The sequence below is a fragment of the Bolinopsis microptera genome, chromosome 1 (genome assembly GCF_026151205.1).
Source record: "Bolinopsis microptera isolate Bmic1 chromosome 1, MBARI_Bmic_1.0, whole genome shotgun sequence".
NCBI classification, from domain to species: Eukaryota; Metazoa; Ctenophora; class Tentaculata; order Lobata; family Bolinopsidae; genus Bolinopsis; species Bolinopsis microptera.
Genome location: NC_087072.1, coordinates 22,359,669 through 22,379,502, shown reverse-complemented (window position 1 = coordinate 22,379,502; position 19,834 = coordinate 22,359,669). Strand labels below are relative to the sequence as shown.

Below are 19,834 nucleotides of genomic sequence, written 5' to 3'. Positions count from 1 at the left end.
ATAAATTTCTGTTGTATGCAATGGAATTTACAGAAGGTAGTGCATAGGCCGAACATGCTACTGAATATAATATAGTATTAGTATTCAAATCATATTGAATAAACCAATTAAAATAGTATAAGTATAACCTACTGATGATGGGATAATGTACGATATTATTTGTTTTTAAAGACTAAAATAATTGCGATCGATGGACTCCTTTATGATTTAAGTCATTAACGAACATTTCAAAGTGTGATTAATCATATTTTACCGGTTCAGGCAATATGTGGTCAAAGCTGATTTCACATTTTTTGACATAATGCACTTGCGTTGAAAAGACCACTCGGAAGTTTGATCGGAAGTTTGATCGGAAGTTTGATCGGAAGTTTGATCGGAAGTTTGATCGGAAGTTTGATCGGAAGTTTGATCGAAGTTTGATTGGAAGTTTGATCGGGAGTTTGGTCAAAACTTGAAAACTAGATTGGTTTTATATCTTGAGTCTTGACATAAGCGATCACTTCAGTTAAATATGCATCATCTGGTATTAGCTGTTAATAGTTAATTATTAATACTAATGGTCATCATTGACACAACAAATATGAGACACACAGCACACATAGCTCGCATATATAAGATTAAAACCGATTCAGTTTTAACATTAAAAACTGAATTTAACCGATTCAGTTTTAACATTAAAAACTGAATTTAACCGATTCAGTTTTAACATTAAAAACTGAATTTAACCGATTCAGTTTTAACATTAAAAACTGAATTTAACCGATTCAGTTTTAACATTAAAAACTGAATTCAACCGATTCAGTTTTAACATTAAAAACTGAATATAACCGATTCAGTTTTAACATTAAAAACTGAATTTAACCGATTCAGTTTTAACATTAAAAACTGAATTTAACCGATTCAGTTTTAACATTAAAAACTGTATTTAACCGATCCAGTTTTAACATTAAAAACTGAATTTAACCGATTCAGTTTTAACATTAAAAACTGAATTTAACCGATTCAGTTTTAACATTAAAAACTGAATTTAACCGATTCAGTTTTAACATTAAAAACTGAATTTAACCGATTCAGTTTTAACATTAAAAACTGAATTTAACCGATTCAGTTTTAACATTAAAAACTGAATTTAACCGATTCAGTTTTTAAACTTTCTACCACACCATGAGACACAATATCATAGTCTACCCATGATCATTAATTATTTAGGGACCAGTACAAGCAACTTCAGTAGTATAGTAAGATAGTAGTACTATTAGTACTTCTGGGCATAAAACAGACAAAATCTTAATCATCCCCAAGACAAGATAAGAAACGGTTGATAATCATCTTATCTCATGTCGGCTTATGTCGGTTGACCTTCTGCATATTATAATATTTTTGTCGCGGTCAGAGAACGAGCTGTTGCAACCTATTAATCAGTGAGAGAACTGTAACATTAGGAATCTGAAAATCAATATGTGGATTAATGGATTATGTTACTGGGCGGCGCTCAGCCTGTCATTCTGCCGAATCTCTATTCGGCGTTCTATATGTTTCTATATGTTTATGAACATGATCATTACCTGTGTCCCCAGGTATTCATGGTAATGGATTATGTGGTAGTTCGTAGTTGTAGAATAAGTCATTATGTGGATTGTGGTAGTTGTTGAATAAGAACGTGCGTGAAACTCTCATAATTAAAGTATCAAACCTCATGTCAGTCGATTGTTGAATATTGTCTTTGAGGGATACAAAATATTAATCATAATGTAAGAGTATTATTGAGTTGCAGGTAGTTACTCACCTTCTCGCGATTTAGATCTTGGTTCGTGCTTGTGGCAGCTATATTCAAACTAAGGCAAAGCTATAACATTGTCTATTTTCAACAATGTCTATCTGCATTACGTTAAACACAGACACTGTGAAGACCGTGATACGTTGTTATAAAAGCACGTGGAATAGATTTTTCATTAAACAATGCAAATTTGATGAAAGAGGCAAGTCTTCGTCAAATGTTGTAAAATGCTAAGGCTAAAGCATTTCTGACTTCATATTTGAGATTTAAGACAAGAATTGGTAAAATTTCGGAGAAAAAATTATCGGATTACGGTATTACTATTCTTATTCATTGTAAATAAGAATACCGTAATTCATTGTAAATGTAAATAAAAGCATTTTGCAGTGGCCGTTTGCCCTGCAGGATTTTTCAAAAGATATAATTATAAAAATTAGTCAGCGCTCTCGATATTGACCAGAACCTGGTCAGCCCTAAGTTTTTTTGCTCTACAAAAGCAATAAAGCATGGCGAGCAAACTGTTTTTTTCGTCAAGGAGGACGAGGTTTTAGTAGTCAAATTAAAAAAGTGTTTATTTTATAAATTATTGGCCATTGACTTGTTATTTTTAAATAAACATTCAAACCACAGCAAAAAATTAAAAACCAGCACAGAGCACGAGTGCAGAGGTCGAAGTGGTAAAATAATTTATTGGCCATTGCGTAAACTGCCCACTGTCCACAAGTAATGATGTTTTTCGGATTGGACCTAACTTTGGAAGGATGCTTTATATCAAGTCAAAATGGCCCTGGAGCAACATGAATCATCATTGAATATAAAATATATCTTTGACATCACAGGAAGTATTGAATGCATTGCCGGCCACCAGGGCCCAGTGGACAATTGTCAGGTGTCTATAACAAGGTGTGTAATGTCTATAACAAGTATAACTATAACAACTATAATTATATTCTATAACAAGTACACTCAACATAACTTCCTGCCCGGAAATAGACCCATCGTCTACCCACAACTGTCCTAACAGTGGACCCATCGTCTACCCACCACTGTCCTAACAGTGGACCCATAGTCTACCCACCAGTGTCCTAACAGTGGACCCATGGCCATAGTCTACCCAACACTGTCCTAACAGTGGACCCATCGTCTACCCACCACTGTCCTAACAGTGGACCCATCGTCTACCCAGTACCCACCACTGTCTTAGTACAATTACAATTATATATTACTGCATATTTATATATCATTATATATTTACATATTATATTATTACTTCAGACTCGCCACTATTCCACTGTATATATAATACTTCTGTGTATTGTGAAAACGATGGCTAGCGGTTCCAGTAGCTGCTTCAGTCAAATCCAATCGAAATTAAAAGCATATTGCGACATTCAAGCACCCTCAATGATCATCTACAATGATGAAATTGAAATGGCCTGACAAAATACAACGCTATAAAAGGTAAAAGAAGCAGGACCTAATAATCCAACGCATCATAGGTACAGTCTGCAATACAGTCAAGGGGCTAAAATAGAGGGAGCTAGAAGGGCCGGCTACATGCGTTTAATATTGTGTAGATATAACACCCGTGCTCTAAGTCTATGCGGTAAATATATAACTCATAACAGTGCAATTATTATTACTCACTCGTTACATTACGAGATTACAATGTTATATTATTACACATGTAATGTAATATTATTACACATCTAGTCTCCCTCAGTTCATTTTATTGGGATGGCAAACAAAAGGGCGTACTGGGTATAAATATTGACCAATACTAATTAAATAGACATTTAACCTAACCTTTTAATGCCTACAGCACTGCAGCACTGGCTGAATATTATTATTACTGGACAAAGGTATTAGCGGAAATGTGGGTCCTGCATGGAAATATGGGTCCTGCTGGACTATCAGAATTCAGAGATATTAGAATTTTTCTGTAACTGTACGCCATTACCAGTCATGGCTAACAGTATACTGGCTCCAGTATACTGGATAGAGCTTTAAGGAAAAGATACGTACAACGGATAAAAAGCAAGAGCTAAATGCAACATGTATTTTTGGGGTATTATTTGTATAATACTAGTACTATAAGTACTACTAGTACTATTACTATACTGACCAGGAAAGTAGGCCTGCAAATTATGGAGCGCATCAACAGGGAGCCCTGCAGAAAAAATTGAATAACAAAGTAATAATGGTTTTGAAGGGCCTCTATAATAATGGGCCTGAGTAGGGGCCTGAGTAGGGGCCTGAGTAGGGGCCTGAGTAGGGGCCTGAGTAGGGGCCTGAGTAGGGGCCTGAGTAGGGGCCTGAGTAGGGGCCTGAGTAGGGGCCTGAGTAGGGGCCTGAGTAGGGGCCTGAGTAGTGAGTAGGGGCCTGAGTAGGGGCCTGAGTAGGAGCCTGAGTAGGGGCCTGAGTAGTGAGTAGGGGCCTGAGTAGGGGCCTGAGTAGGGGCCTGAGTAGGGGCCTGAGTAGTGAGTAGGGGCCTGAGTAGGGGCCTGAGTAGGGGCCTGAGTAGTGAGTAGGGGCCTGAGTAGGGGCCTGAGTAGGGGCCTGAGTAGGGGCCTCAGTAGGGGCCTGAGTAGGGGCCTGAGTAGTGAGTAGGGGCCTGAGTAGGGGCCTGAGTAGGGGCCTGAGTAGTGAGGGGAGTAGGGGCCTGAGTAGGGGCCTGAGTAGGGGCCTGAGTAGGGGCCTGAGTAGTGAGTAGGGCCTGAGTAGGGGCCTGAGTAGGGGCCTGAGTAGGGGCCTGAGTAGGGGCCTCAGTAGGGGCCTGAGTAGGGGCCTGAGTAGTGAGTAGGGGCCTGAGTAGGGGCCTGAGTAGGGGCCTGAGTAGGGGCCTGAGTAGTGAGTAGGGGCCTGAGTAGGGGCCTGAGTAGGGGCCTGAGTAGGGGCCTGAGTAGGGGCCTGAGTAGGGGCCTGAGTAGGGGCCTGAGTAGGGGCCTCAGTAGGGGCCTGAGTAGGGGCCTGAGTAGGGGCCTCAGTAGGGGCCTGAGTAGGGGCCTGAGTAGGGGCCTCAGTAGTGAGTAGGGGCCTGAGTAGGGGCCTGAGTAGGGGCCTGAGTAGGGGCCTGAGTAGGGGCCTGAGTAGGGGCCTGAGTAGGGGCCTGAGTAGGGGCCTCAGTAGGGGCCTCAGTAGGGGCCTCAGTAGGGGCCTCAGTAGGGGCCTCAGTACTCAGTAAGTCAGTAGCTATTGAGACTGGGATAATGTGGACTGATATTAATTATAACAGAGAAGCAGAGAGAAGACACTAAGTAACATACTGAGGAGACACTAAGTAACACACTGAACTGAGATTTGAAGCAGCTCAGCTACTTTTAAACCTACCTTAATTCATTACGAATATTAATGATATCTGTCCACAAATAATAGTTATTGTCAAACTTTAACATTATTTCGGAGACAATGCGTACCACCTAGCTTATAACTATAAGACAAATAACCCTACTCAGTATCAAGATGAAAATCAGCTCACCTCAGTGGAAATAGGAACAGAGGATATCATGAAACGGTGTAAAGCAGATGAATGTTACAGAATACAGTTATGTTTCTTTGAGAAAAGATAAAATAAACATGTTCCTTGGCCTGTATAGTGTATACTCTGTTTAGCGTCACGCTCCAACTAAAGGATAAGTATACAGGTTGATATTCCTCAGCCTTACGACAAATAACCCTACCCCATCTGTAAAGTGTAATATCAATGATGTAGAGATGTGTCTACACTGAAAGGGAAAACTTTTTAGCTTAGGGACTTAGGACACACCTAATACTTAGTATTTTAGTCTAGGAGACACACCTAATACTTAGTATTTTAGTCTAGGAGACACACCTAATACTTAGTATTTTAGTCTAGGAGACACACGCTAAACCCAAGATGATGGGAGTGAGGGGTAGACAGCGGTTAAATACCTACATTCAGAGCAGCTGCATAATTACCAGAACATATTATAACGAGCAAGCAGTAACGGGGGAAACTTCCAACTCTCAATTATGAGTTACAAGATGTGTGTGAAAGATGTGAGAGCGAATTAGCGACCTAGCCGGTTCAACGGTTAAAAGTTTATTACTGTTTGCAATTAAACTTTATTCTAGCCGAGCATATACTTGTAATTATACGGTGTGGCACGAATGGTCGGATCAGGAAATGGGTAAAAAATTGGCTCAACCGTTTGGAAAAAGCTTTTTTAGATATGATCTGTGATCGAATGTGCAGGCTGAGTGCACTGTGCAGGCAGACAACATCCGTCACTCATTACATTTAGGCGTGATTTGAATCGTAAACATTTGATAGTTAAAACAAGGAAAAGAACGGATTAAAAATCTTTCTGATCAACATTTTACTAATAAAATTAATATAAATTACAAATAAAAATAAATATAACATCAATCACAATACATTATTCAAACTTCTGATCAGTAAAACTGCCAGCAAAGCTATTGAAGAGAAACAACCCACCACTAGTCCTACAGCCGGACAAATCAAGATTCGCTCGTAAATGATTAACAACATCCGTGGAGGATAAACGCAAGCTCGTTTCCATATTACGAGGATATCAGAACTAATAATAGCGCTAATTGGCGCTAATCGCCGCTAATTAGCAATCATGTCGCCGTTAAAGCAGCGCCGCATTTACGAGAGTACCGGGCCCGTATCCTGCCAGGTGGTGGGGGGTAATCTTTGTCAGGAGTCTTACCTGGTTCTTCTTAAAAATACCTCTTATCGGTTCTGGAACCCATTATATATATTATAGGTTCATTGTCAACAACAATTATACCAACATGTAATGACACGAATATGAATTATAAGTAGTTCGCCGCTACGAATGACTTCATCTGTCTGTGAGTTAATGGCAGTTTGCTCTAAAGAGTCAAAACTCGTCTTTGAGCCGGAGTTTTCCGATGAAACTAGAATAATAAGACCCGATGTAAAGAACGCCGTCATGTTCGGCAATCTCTGAACTGGACGGTATGACAAGACCTCCAGGGTCTTGGAGAGAGTCCATTATGTTCCCAAACTCGTCCAATACTACAACCATACCGTACTGAGAGGCCAGAGATCGGAGGAGAAAATAAGGAAGGATTTTAGTGAGCGTAGCTCTGACTTGAGGGTAGGGAGCTAGGGAGTCAACTAGGGAGAAAGGGTGTCGTCTAATAGCTGCCATACCTAACCAATACCCTCCACTTTCTCTCCGCCTGATATTATCAGGATAACCGGGTAGGTTGACAGCGAAATAGTCCCATGTTCCTGTCAACTCACCCCTTAACCAGTACCTGACAATCCGAGCCCGGGTACATTCTGCTACCAGAACATAGCTCTCATCTGGTGCTAACTGGACCCCGTTAGGGAAATGTAGACCTGATATCAGTACTTTAATCTCGTGAGTCAACATGTTGTAACTGAAGAGAGTACCGTGGGGACCAGCTTCCAGGAACTCGTAGATGTTGTACTCTCGAGAGTGTCGTGATGACGAGTCCGTGAAGTAGATAACACCTGATACAGCAGGTTAGGCAGGAAGAGAAGTCTACTAGTCTAGTTCTACAGAAATTATTTACATATTATATTTTCTGCTGAAAACAATCAATTATTTAGTCAACTCGTTGTCTGAGACCGGCAGATCTGGCACATTTTATAACCGCAAAATGAACTGAACGGGATAATCACACATCAAACTCATTAGATTGACTCCAGCTACTGATTTAAAAAATTTATTGTTATCAATTTACCGGCCGATGATATGTCAAGATCGTTTAGAAAGCGGGTTTGTCTGTTGTTCAGACGTATAGATTCGTCCTTCATATTCACTAACATTTGTTGCGAATCACCGTTCAGGGACACCTTCAGTATTCCTGTAAAGATGTAGATATTTAGAGCTGATAAAATAACCAAATTCAGATTACCAAAGCTTTTAATCGCAGCAAATAGGGAATCTTAAACGATCAGATCTTTTGTCATAAAAAAGATAGCCATGCAATTGGTCTCAGATAAATTCCAATTAAACCAGGTAACGCAAATCCAAAAACGTGTACTTATCTAACCTTTGTAAGCGTTGATGACATAGAGAGACTCATTGTGGATCCTGACCCCGAGGGGTCTCCCACAAGTCTCCTCACTGGAGCAATGCACGTGACCAGTGTAGCCTATCTCTGTTATCACTTTACCCCGTACTGACACTATCTTACCGTTAGCTAGTCCTGTGTACAGGGTTCCTGGGGAGGGGTGTTTGTTAGCTAGTCCTGTGTACAGGGGGGGGGGGGGGTAATGACTAACAATGGAGACTTTTGGGGACTAATGGGGACTAAAAATCGTGGGGACTAGAGGTCAACTCGTTGACGTAATTCACCATTTGTCCCCATAAGTCCCCAGAATTTTTGACAGTTATTTATGGTTTTCAGGTTAGTTTAATCACGAATCGATCGAGATGTTTTGTCCAAGATAAGAGTAGGATAAATCTGAATGGGGACTAATGGAGACTTTTGGGGACTAATGGGGACTAAAAATCATCTAAATGGGGATTAATGGAGACTTTTGGGGACTAATGGGGACTAAAAATCATGGGGACTCGGGGTAAAATCGTTGACGTAATTCCCCAAGTCCCCAAAAGTAGTCATTACCCCCCCCCCCCCCCCCCCCCGTACAGGGTTCCTGGGGAGGGGTGTTTGTTAGCTAGTCCTGTGTAAAGGGTTCCTGGGGAGGGGTGTTTGTTAGCTAGTCCTGTGTAAAGGGTTCCTAGGGAGGGGTGTTTGTTAGCTAGTCCTGTGTAAAGGGTTCCTGGGGAGGGGTGTTTGTTAGCTAGTCCTGTGTAAAGGGTTCCTGGGGAGGGGTGTTTGTTAGCTAGTCCTGTGTAAAGGGTTCCTGGGGAGGGGTGTTTGTTAGCTAGTCCTGTGTACAGGGTTCCTGGGGAGGGGTGTTTGTTAGCTAGTCCTGTGTAAAGGGTTCCTGGGGAGGGGTGTTTGTTAGCTAGTCCTGTGTACAGGGTTCCTGGGGAGGGGTGTTTGTTAGCTAGTCCTGTGTACAGGGTTCCTGGGGAGGGGTGTTTGATAGCCAGTCCTGTGTAAAGGGTTCCTGGGGAGGGGTGTTTGTTAGCTAGTCCTGTGTACAGGGTTCCTGGGGAGGGGTGTTTGTTAGCTAGTCCTGTGTAAAGGGGAGGGTGTTTAACGGTAGGTTTGTGGTAGAAGTGTGATATATGTGTTGCACAAATCATACTGATACGATTCTCGTAAGCCCTGTTCCTAGGAAAAAAATAAAGAATGATATTAATCACGAACTGTTGAAGGTACGGGGCCCTGACTTACCATCTGACCCTATAGCTATGGATTCAGGCCCAACAATCCTACTTTTTAGGATCTGTTGAGTGGATCTGAGTCTGTTATTTTCTGTTAGTGGTCCAGTGAGCTTCGGGGCTGGTGGCATTCTGGGGATGGAAACTCGTTAAGAACAAGTTGAACAAACTACAAATAATTTTAATTGTAAATAAAACACCTAAAAATTTCTCTAGAATACGAATGAAATCTGGTGATTCAAGTCTAAATTTCCAATTAACAAAACGTCCGGGACTAACCTGAAAGTAACAGGACGTATCGGAGGACTGTAGGAGACGATAACAGCGATCATCACAACAAGAAGGAGAGATATCAACTGTACTGATCTCTTGCACACCGAACTGGCTGAGCTGCGGGTCATAAGACTGATTAGTGGTCAATAATTTTAAAATAATGCGGTCGTAGAGCCTGTACTGGAGCATGTACTGGAGCCTGTACTGGAGCCTGTACTGAAGCCTGTACTGGAGCCTGTACTGGAGCCTGTACTGGAGTCTGGAGCCTGTACTGGAGCCTGTACTGGAGCCTGTACTGGAGCCTGTACTGGAGCCTGTACTGGAGCCTGTACTGGAGCCTGTACTGGACCAATACCCAATTTTAAGAGAATTAAACTGAAAAGCAGGACTTACTCAAAATAATGCTGCTCAACTTTAGAACGGACCATGACTAATATTGGCGCAAAACCCCCCAACAAAACTGACTCTAGTCAGATTCTACAGGAAACACACAACCAATACACTGAATAGAGCTAATTACAGAACCTGACAAGCTTGAAAGTGTTCCTACTCAACCGATTAAATACAGTGTTCTGATTGGTTGGAACCCGGCTAAGTCGTCCGTTTATTGGCTATTATGTTAGATCCTATTACAGTGGGGTATTATCAAGCAGACCTGGGGATCATCTGCTAAGTGCATCACGTGAGTGGTACCTATCATTAACTTGGTTCAATGTGAGTTATTCTGGGCCTCTAGATCGGCCCGGTGCCAAGTTTTATAATTTGTTGAAAGCATGGAATGTCTGATTGAACATTCTCAATTAATCATGAAACTCGTCCAAAACTTTCAGCACAGATTGCTGACTGACTTTACATTTAATATCGACTGATAACCAGGGTACAGAATACTAGTTCAGTAAATACAAACCAAGACGTGGACAGGAAGAGAACTAAGGCCCCATTAGTTTTCTCCCAGATGCCATCTAAAGAGCGGGAAGAGAGGAAGGGAACCGAGTTCCGGGATTTTCTCCTCCTGGTGAACAGATACCGCATGCGGTGGGTTGATAACATTCTGTGAGAGCGCATGAGGAAGTAGGATCCTTGTTTACTATTTCCAAACAGTTAAATCCATCAGCCCACTTAGGCCCGTGTTGAGATCTATTTGAGCTCGTTTTGAAGTGCAAATCAAATAAATTTCGTAAGAGTCATTGAAAAAGTAAATGTAAATAGTCGAGTCATAATCAAGAAACATTTAGCATAGATTAGCTGTTCGATTTAATTAGAGGCGGTCTCATGATGTCAAAAAACGTCATTGCATAGGCTAAGAACAGCAAAGAACAAATCACTTCAACCGAATGCTTGAGGCTCAAAATAGAAACTCGAGACATGGGCTCAAGACCATCCGGGCATTAGCGTTAATGTAATATTTGTGACGTAATGACTACCCTGAAAGAGCGGCTTGATACCCAATCACAACGACAATCGATAGTCACGTGATAAATATAAAAAGGTGCTCAGGTGTTCGTGCACAAAGTGTGCTTCGCAAAGTTAGATGATAAAGCTCGCAAGGAACATAAAAAGTTAATGCAACCCTCAAGTTGAATGCTCTGTAATTTGTGAATGTAGACTGCAGAAATCATTGATCGCGCCATTTTTGGCATAAACAAATTCTGGGCATTAACATCAATTACCCTTAAAGAAGATCCGCATGATTTAGGAGTATTTCTGATTGATTGATTTTTTGATTGGGAATCGAGCGGTTTACTCGATTAATGTTTACTCAAAATTATAATACAAACAGTAATAGATAGAAAATAGTAACGTTAAAGAATTCTTTTAAAAAAACCCTCTGGAAAGGGCACTGCACACGGTTTATCAAAAAGTACACTGTGATCATGAAGTACTATGAACTACAGATTTAAAAAACACAACGCTTCACGCTACACATGATATTACACATCCATAACCTATAGGTTAAGAAGTTTAGAATTGCACTGAACAGCTTGGACTATTGATTTTAAAATTTTGTGCAAAATTTTACCATCAGTGATTAATGATTTTGGCCGGTAACTCAGCGCTTACAGTAATTATGAGTGCGCGATTGAGATTAATGTATGGAAAAAGAATTTAGCGGCAGTGAAATGCTTGCTTATCTACGCTAAGTGGGGGTAGTTATGCGAGCGGTTATTATATTGGTAGTCAGTAATTGCGAGTTGTCATTTAAATTTGTGTCATTTAGTGTAGTTTCTATGTGCTGGGTTGTGTGATTTTCATACTGCTCCCTGTTGCAAGCCATTAATTAGACAATAGACTTAATTTAAACTTAGATTATATTCGTTTCAGTTGAAATTCGATTCAGGTTAAATGTTAAAAGTTTAAATTTCACGTCTAGACTGTCTTAGGCCAGGAACATTGTGCAGTAGGAATGGTTGCCACTCGTTAACATCACCATCACTTTGAAGATTAAGAAGCATTTTCTTGGCACTACTCTTGAACAGATTTATCGAAAATAATGTCGGAAGGGTAGTAACGTCTGCTTTGTCTGCGAAGACAGAGAGCAGTGGTCCCTTGTAGAAAATACTGTTTTGAAAGTGTCTTTTCCCGTATAACTGGAGCCAGGAGCAGGCTGACGTGTGATCAGAAAGTTTTGTGGGTATGTCGACGGGAAAAGCTTGAGAGATGTTTTTGGGGACTAATTGTGGCATGCTTTTAACTTTATGCATCAAGATAATTGAGTTGTAAACGATAAGACCATGCACAGTGAGAATTTCATGTTCACTGAAAAATGGCTTTGTGTGTTGTGGTAAGGCACCTTCCTTAAAGTAGTAGTTTACGAAGCCAGGCATAATAGCCCTTATTCCTTGCTTCTGTTTGCTGAATAAAGCATCTATATGGCTTTTTGCAGCAAAACCCCATATCAATGAACAATAGTTTATATGAGACTGTACAAAGCTTTGGTATATCTGGAGTCTAACTTTAATCGGCAGCCGACTTTTTATTTTGTACATAATACCAATATACCGCATCATTTTCGCTTTAAGAGCAGTAATGTGACTGGTCCAGGTCAATTTTTCGTCAACAATTACGCCAAGAAATCGGGCCTCAGTTTTTCGCTCAATAGTGGTGCCTGCAATTTGAATATTTACGTCAGGTGTTGAGGTTCTGTTGGGTGAGAGGAGCATGTAGCACGTTTTCTTAAGGTTTAACGAAAGACCATTTTGATCTACCCAGTTTATCAATAAAGGTGAAAATTCGGTCATCTTTTGTAGTATTTCTTGATGATTTTTACCTGAGATAATTATGTTTGCGTCGTCAGCATATAAAACAAATTTAGCGTACGATTTGATTTTTGGCATGTCATTGATATATATTATGAAAAGTAAAGGTCCTAAAATACTGCCTTGCGGCACTCCGTGTCTCATGGACTGTGAGGAAGAATTTGTGCCCCCTATTGAAACATACTGACTCCTGGAACTTAGATAAGACTTGAACCATTGGTGTGCTAGTCCTCTTATGCCATAATGATACAGTTTGTCTAAGAGAATATCGTGGGAAATTACATCAAACGCTTTGCTAAAATCAAGTAGGAGGAGTAGAGAGACCTCTTTTTTGGAGAGGTTGTGTCTAATCGTGTTGGTTGCATCAAGGAGCGCATGTTCACACGACCGACCCGGCCGAAAACCGTATTGTCCTTCAAATAAAGTGCTATGTCGCTCCAGGAAGTCAAGGACTCTTCTGTGCATGAGTTTCTCATAGATTTTTGAAAAGGTGCAGAGCAATGATATTGGTCTGTAGTTTTTCACATCCAGTTTTGAGCCTCCCTTAAGGATAGGAACTACCTTTGCAATTTTCAGTGATGTCGGAAAGCAGCCTTCATTGAAGGAAGAATTTACTACATTTGAGAGTATTCCACAAAACTTAGGACAATCCTTGGCAATCTTGAGCGGCTCAACTTTTACATCCTGTGTGGCCTTATTTTTCAAGGTACATATTGTTCGTTGGATTTCGACAGGATCAGTTGGCGAGATGAACATGCTCTCCTCAACCTGGCTGTCTAAATATCTTGCATGCCCGCCAGGGTCGAAAGTGGTACGCGCACTGATCTGATCTTTGATTCTAGTTGCTATATTAGCAAAGTACGCGTTGAAATGTTCAGCAACATCGCGGTTCGAATTTATCAAGTTTCCATCATCTCTCCTCAATTTGAATTTGGAATTTTGCTTAGCTTTCCTGCCTAGAAGTTTATTTATCATCTCCCACTGTTTCTTGGAATTGTACTGATATTCTTCAAAGTATTTTTTGTGGTATTTGTCCCTTGCTAGATTGATATGTTTTTCACAAAAATTTTTCAATTTTTTGTACGTAGCATCATTTTTCTGTGTGGGGCAAACTGTGGATTCAAAATACATCAAGTTTTTTCGAGCACACGCGTCTTCAAGCCACGGCAGAATAAAAGGCTTGGGGTTTTTCCTTTCATTCATCCTTCTGACATGCTTAGATTTGATTGGATACGCGGTGTTATAGTGCTTGTTGTAAATTTCGTTGAACTTATCATACTGCTCATTAGCATCCATGTTTGATGTTATTTGCTCCCAATTTTCAGCGTCGATCAGTTCGTAAAATTTTAAGTTATTAGCGGCGTTGAATGCACGTGTATCACGCTTTTGTGATCGTTCGGTTTTGGATCGATCATTAGCAGGACTGTAAGAGAAATCACCAAGAGAGATCGTAGTCAAGGTGGCAAAATGGTCTGAAATGTCAACTGTCAGGACATTGCAACTGAGAGTATGCTGAACATCGTTGCTGTAGACATGATCAATTAAGGTCCTGCTGTGACTTGTAACTCGTGTTGGTCGTGCAACAAGCTGAAAAAAACCGTATTTCGACATGGTGTCCACTAGATTTTGGCAATGTACATTGTTGCTGTGGTTTATGAGGTCTAAATTAAAATCTCCAGCAAACATTATGTGTTTTCTGTTGTGACGGTCTAAGCTTAATAGTACGGAATCAAGTAAAGCTATGAACTTATCGGGGTCACGTGATGGAGACCTATAAACGTCAACAATTAGTTTGGTTTTGTTGAGTCCTTTACAGTTGTTAATTTTCACCAACATGAATTCACCTGCCGATTTGGTGATCTCATCTACGTCCCGGAGATTAGGAATAAATTGTTCAATATTCTCAAACTCACACACTCGCTTATTGATATAAATTGCAAGACCACCACCCCGACCCGAAGTTCTGTTTGGGCCCTTAAGTAGAGGTTCATGGAAACCCTCGAGTAAAATATCAGTTACGCCATTGGGCAAATTGGATTCAATGAGATTGGTTTCGTTCAGACATAGGACATCGTACTTGCAGTATGTTTCTATGTTTTCTCGCAGGTGTTCAATATTCTTGATCAGCGATCGAATATTCAGTGAAAATAATTTCAGCTCGTTTGCTCCTGAGTTCTGTACGTGCTTCTGTTCCTTATATCTACATTCTACCAGTATATTTGAAATTTCATCAAAGTACTCCCTGTCCTGTTCATCATCAAGTTGATTACCTATATCATTTGCAATGTTTTCTCTATCATATGGATTAAAAAATAAGTCATGTAGGTGGCTGTAATCATCAAGTAGATGGTGTGGTTCGTAGTTGAAACCAGGAATCATAGATTCACAACATGTTTTACAACCTAACTCGTGTTTCATACACTTGGAATGTATACTTTTTCCACACCAGTTACAATATCTTAGGTTTTTTGGTGAATAGCACCATCCTGCACAGGAATTGCATTTAACTTTGAATACAGGCCCGAATGCAGGCTTCTCGACTGGTGAATGGCACGCATTGATAGGGAGGGCACTGGCTAAACAATCGTAACAGGTCCAAGAAAAGCCTGAAGATATTATGTGCAGGGAATCAGATTTCGAGAGTCTCATACATTTAGGATGCTTGGTGTCGTTGCAAAGTGAGCAAGTAAGCAGAGGCGCGGTTTTTGGAATACGTTTGTTACATTTATCACAAACTTTCGCTTTGGGTAAGCTTGACATTTAAAGATTGCAATTACCGAGATTCACCGATAAGTATTTATACCTGCGGTCTCTATATATAGATATACCAAGAGAAAGAAAAAGGAGGAGGAGAAAAGAGAGGAAGAAGTAAGAAAAATAAGAAAATTAATTTGATAAATCTAACGAGAACTTTCAGTTCTGTGTGAGAGATTATCGTCAAAAATTAAAAATTGAAAAACGAAAAACTGTGTTTACAATTTACTCTTTACTAGACTGAAAATTCTACTTTTTGGTTACCTAGCAACCGTAGAGATTCAGACATTTTATGTTGCACTTGGCAACAGCTTGCTTGTGTTGTTGTAAGTCACTAGTCAGTGTGTCTGTCAGTGTATCTGCATAGTGCAGAGTGTGTACAATGTATTTCAGTGCCGAGTACATGGCACCGGAATCGCGTGTGGCAAATTACGTGTACTTAATTACTTTTTAATGTAAGTCGCCTTATCATCGGCGTTATCTCTCTAAAAAGAAGATTAGACATTTAATTCGCTACTCTTGCATCAAGTTACAAGGCCGAGCATAAAGTTTGTAGTAAGTATTATTTTGTTGGAAATTGATTTTGTTTCTTGTGTTCAGTGCATTTCTAAAGACTTAAATATTTGGTCACATACGATTTATACTTTGATCTCTAGATTGAAACTTTACTATTTTGTTAAATGGATTTATCGTTCATTTCCAGGACTGAGACTCTTCATGCAATTTCACAAAGTCATAACGTAGTGGTAAAGGGCCACGTCTAAATCCAAGGCAGACTAATACAACATGGACCCAGGTATCAGACGTGACTTTCTGTCCGCTGTAGTTAAAGTGTAGGCCGTCACGTGCTAGATGACCCCATCCGAACGATAGGTTATCAAACAGATGTATGTTGGCATGACGAAGGGAGCATTTAAACATAAGCTGATTGAAGAAGTTAATGTTCGGGTTCAGTTCATTGTACGGGTCTGCATTCATGGTCACGTTTGTAACGGAATCAAATAGAAACTGGGTTTTCGGATACTGTACGACAAAGTTTCTGACATGATCATGCAAAATTTGGGCGTTCACACCATTTTTCCTCATGTCGTTTACCCCAGCACTAATAAGAACTATGTCCGAGGATTTGATAGATTCTTTGTGTTCCTCAAGATCGCGCAGCAGGAAGAGATCTTCGCGGAAGGCAACTACGGGCGCTTTAAACTTGGAACAGTCGAAAGAAGAGTTTTTACTGTCTGATAATACTAACACCCGTTTGGGTCGCTGAGGTTCATTGGCGGGGATTTGTGGGATGTTAGGGGTCAATTTTCGAAGTGTTATACTAATTCTCGGCCTGTCAAAATTAGCAGGATCAACCTTGGGGACGGCATGGTCAAAACTATCCTGAGATTTACGTGACATGACGTAGCACTCGCCGTGCTTCACAGTTAAGCTCTGTTTGCGGTATTCGCCAGGTGGGCGGCGACGGAAAACAACTTCTCGAGCTCCCCCGAAAGAAACTGTAAGAATATTACTATCTCTAGCTATACACTGTTCATCATCCGAGTGAGGGGGTATGTAATCGTCGGGGGTATCATACTTAGTCACCATGAAGCTATTGAACTCGGAGTAATCAATATCATTTGATTTGCACATATCCGCCACAGCAAGTAGAATTTCAGTGAGATATGAATCCTTTGGCAAGGCCTTCTTCTTGTGATAACCCCCAGTGTACTTGTAAGGTAAATCGCCGAAGTAAGTTACTTTCCTATTCGCAAAGCTGCACTCAAAAGTCAGTTCAGAATTAAGCTTTTCAAACTCAAACCTCTCGAGAAAGCTACCGGAATCCAGTGCGATGAAGGGCTGCTCCTCTATATCTTGAACGTGAGAAGTTTCCGTCACTGCCGTTTCAGGGAGGGTGGGTGGGGGGTGGGTGGCGGGATCAAGCTTCTGTAGGGAGGAGACGAGATCCTTGGCGTCTTCTAAGCTCTTCTTTAGATCTGTCACCGTATCGTTCGCGGACCTCGAAAACAGTTGTGTTAGTTTAGTGAGTTTGTTAGTCGTCTCGCTCGGTGTTTGGCAACACACATTATCTTGAAGGTTCAATTTGAGTAGTTCCTTCTTTTTAAGGACGGTTAGATTACAAAGAGTTTCGTCGTCCATTCCGAAAGATTTCAGCTCCCGATCGAGCTGGTATCCTACTAGTTTACCAATCAGGTCCATGCAAGTTGCCGTGGTGAAACAATATGTGCGACCGCTTAGCTCAGTCTGGGTCTCCATTTCAGTCAAATTGCAAATCGAAATGTAGTGACTTACTTTAGTAGGGAGGTTTTTGTGGCTTTTAGGAAAAGGACCGCTCTGTGTCGGTACCACTGAGCCCGTGAGTTCGTCTGTTCGTCTGTTCGTCAGTAGTTACAAGCTGTATGCTGTAGCCAGTGCGTCGTAAAAACGGCTTATCTCATCAATTAGCGAGAGAGATAAAAGACAAACATATACGAGATGTAAAAAGTGATAACTGAGGAATTCCATTAAATTATCATGGAGAAGTCAAGGCAAATTTAGCGGTAATGTGTCATCAAAGTTCAAACCCAGTAACTCTACTAGTTACGAAGGAAATTTTAAAATCGGTAGCCACCGCCTCTATCACAAGCCACTGAGCACTGAGCAGAGTTATTTTAAAGTATATTTGATGTGCGGGATAAAGGGGTAATCGATAATGGAGGAGAAGTGAGATTTCTTAGAATTCTGGCGAAATGACAAGAGAGTAAATCTCATTGACTGATGAGTGATGACACCCCCCCCCCCCTGATGACTATGAGTGACTAAAATAAACGAGACACGGACCACAGCTGATCATAGGGTCACGGCTCATTAATACGACACAGCTTTGTGAACATGGCTCCAAGAACACGGCCCAATGGACACGGTCTTACACAGATAGCTTTTAGGGAATAATCACACCGAATAAAGATATAAATATTCACTATCCAGGTTAGACAAACACTCTTGGAAATTAAAGATTACACCTAAAACTACACGTCAAACGTACAATGACGTCATACCTGTGTGCTGCATACGTACAATGACGTCATGCATACGGCATACGTACAATAACGTCATACGTACAATGACGTAGGTAGTAAGGCCAGTAGAGCAGCAATCAATGCATACTATTAAAGTGGGGCTATTTCGTAATTCGTACAGCAGTGCTAATAACATTGTAGTCAGTGTAACAGTTCTGTACTACATCATTATTATGATTATACCAAACACACGTTAACCATTACATTATACCAATGCTTATAATACTGGAACTAATAACCATTTCCAGAGCGGGAGATGGCCAGGCTGTCTAGGGCAAGGAAGAGTTATTTCAAAGTATACAGCAAGACATCTATAATACTGGCAGCAAGTTTATTAGCTGTAGAACACCACGCTAACTCAGTACCCAAACATCGTGTTTACTGCCCAAGTGCACCAAGAGAAAACCTTTAATTCCACATCATGGTGATGTTACTGAGTTGACTGAATATGTGAACATATTATTACACTATCATGTTGGACCTGGTCAACTTAGTCAGCATCAATACTACATATATTACAAAGTATACTGAAATTAGTTGATAGTTTGATACAAAGTCGAGAACAAAGATTTAATAATCGAAAAGGTTCGCAAGTTTGGAAATTAAACGGATCAGCTACAGTTTAAACATAATGCAGAAATAATAATATGCAGAAATAATGGCTTTGAAGTTTGAAAATATCCTAATGCAAGTGTATCTACACACTAGTGTTTCTTTCACAGAAGAATAAAAACTCATTTGAGACTAATCATGCACTCCAGAACCCAATTAGTATACTACATATTCTATCAAGTGGCTCTGGTATGGGCGTCGCTAAAACAATGGCCGTGCACCCTTTGACGTCATAAGAAGTCAGAACACCAATTGCATCCAAGTGGGACAATTTGGAAACATTTTAATATTCAAATTAAGAATTTAATCAAAGCAACCACATTGATTTTCTTGCATCTATATTCTATAAGGACAGCACATTGACCACATATAATAAATAGCTCTAGCCATTATTTTAGCTCTATTACGTCGTACTCAAATGTTCAATCCAAAAAGCGCTGAATCCATGTTGATTGTTGATCGACATACTTGATAAAACAAGAGTATATTTTCATGTCCCAAAAACTGTTCTATTCATTGGGGAGATGATTAGAGTATATTAAAATGTAGGTTTTTTTCGATTTGAGGGCGGGTATATACTTTTACATATAATATTCATTATCTTATCTTCTCACTACACAGTTAAAAACTAACCTGATTCTGGTGGTAATGGTGTCGACAAGTGAAGAATAGTTGGGGTCCGCAGAGTCCCCATCCAGGGTGAATGCGTCCATAGTCTCTGATTCCATCTCATCTGGTGTTTCTTCTTCGTCCGGTGGGCTGGACTCCACCCCGGACATAGCGCTACACGGACAGGATGATTATTTCACGCTACAA

General features: G+C 40.5%; 1 protein-coding gene across 1 annotated transcript; it reads right to left on the bottom strand.

Annotated features, from left to right (window-relative positions):
• Window positions 1-6,095: 6,095 nt before the first annotated feature.
• On the bottom strand, window positions 6,096-19,832 carry LOC134824829 (adipocyte plasma membrane-associated protein-like). Its single transcript, XM_063836808.1, has 6 exons — window positions 19,652-19,832; window positions 9,340-9,450; window positions 9,074-9,192; window positions 7,817-7,987; window positions 7,505-7,627; window positions 6,096-7,271 (listed from the first exon to the last, which is right to left on the bottom strand). The coding sequence occupies exons 1-6, from the start codon at window positions 19,795-19,797 to the stop codon at window positions 6,649-6,651; spliced, it is 1,293 nt and encodes a 430-aa protein (XP_063692878.1). The 5' UTR covers window positions 19,798-19,832; the 3' UTR covers window positions 6,096-6,648.
• Between the last annotated feature and the right edge of the window lie 2 nt (window positions 19,833-19,834).

Bases quoted from the DNA above. Each gene is read 5' to 3' on its own strand.
- LOC134824829 (XM_063836808.1), bottom strand. From the start codon at position 19,797: ATGTCCGGGGTGGAGTCCAGCCCACCGGACGAAGAAGAAACACCAGAT. The intron at 9,193-9,339 runs GTTAGTCCCGGA...TTCCATCCCCAG, and splicing joins ATACGTCCTGTTACTTTCAG to AATGCCACCAGCCCCGAAGC. The intron at 7,628-7,816 runs GTTAGATAAGTA...ACATCTTTACAG, and splicing joins TGTCATCAACGCTTACAAAG to GAATACTGAAGGTGTCCCTG.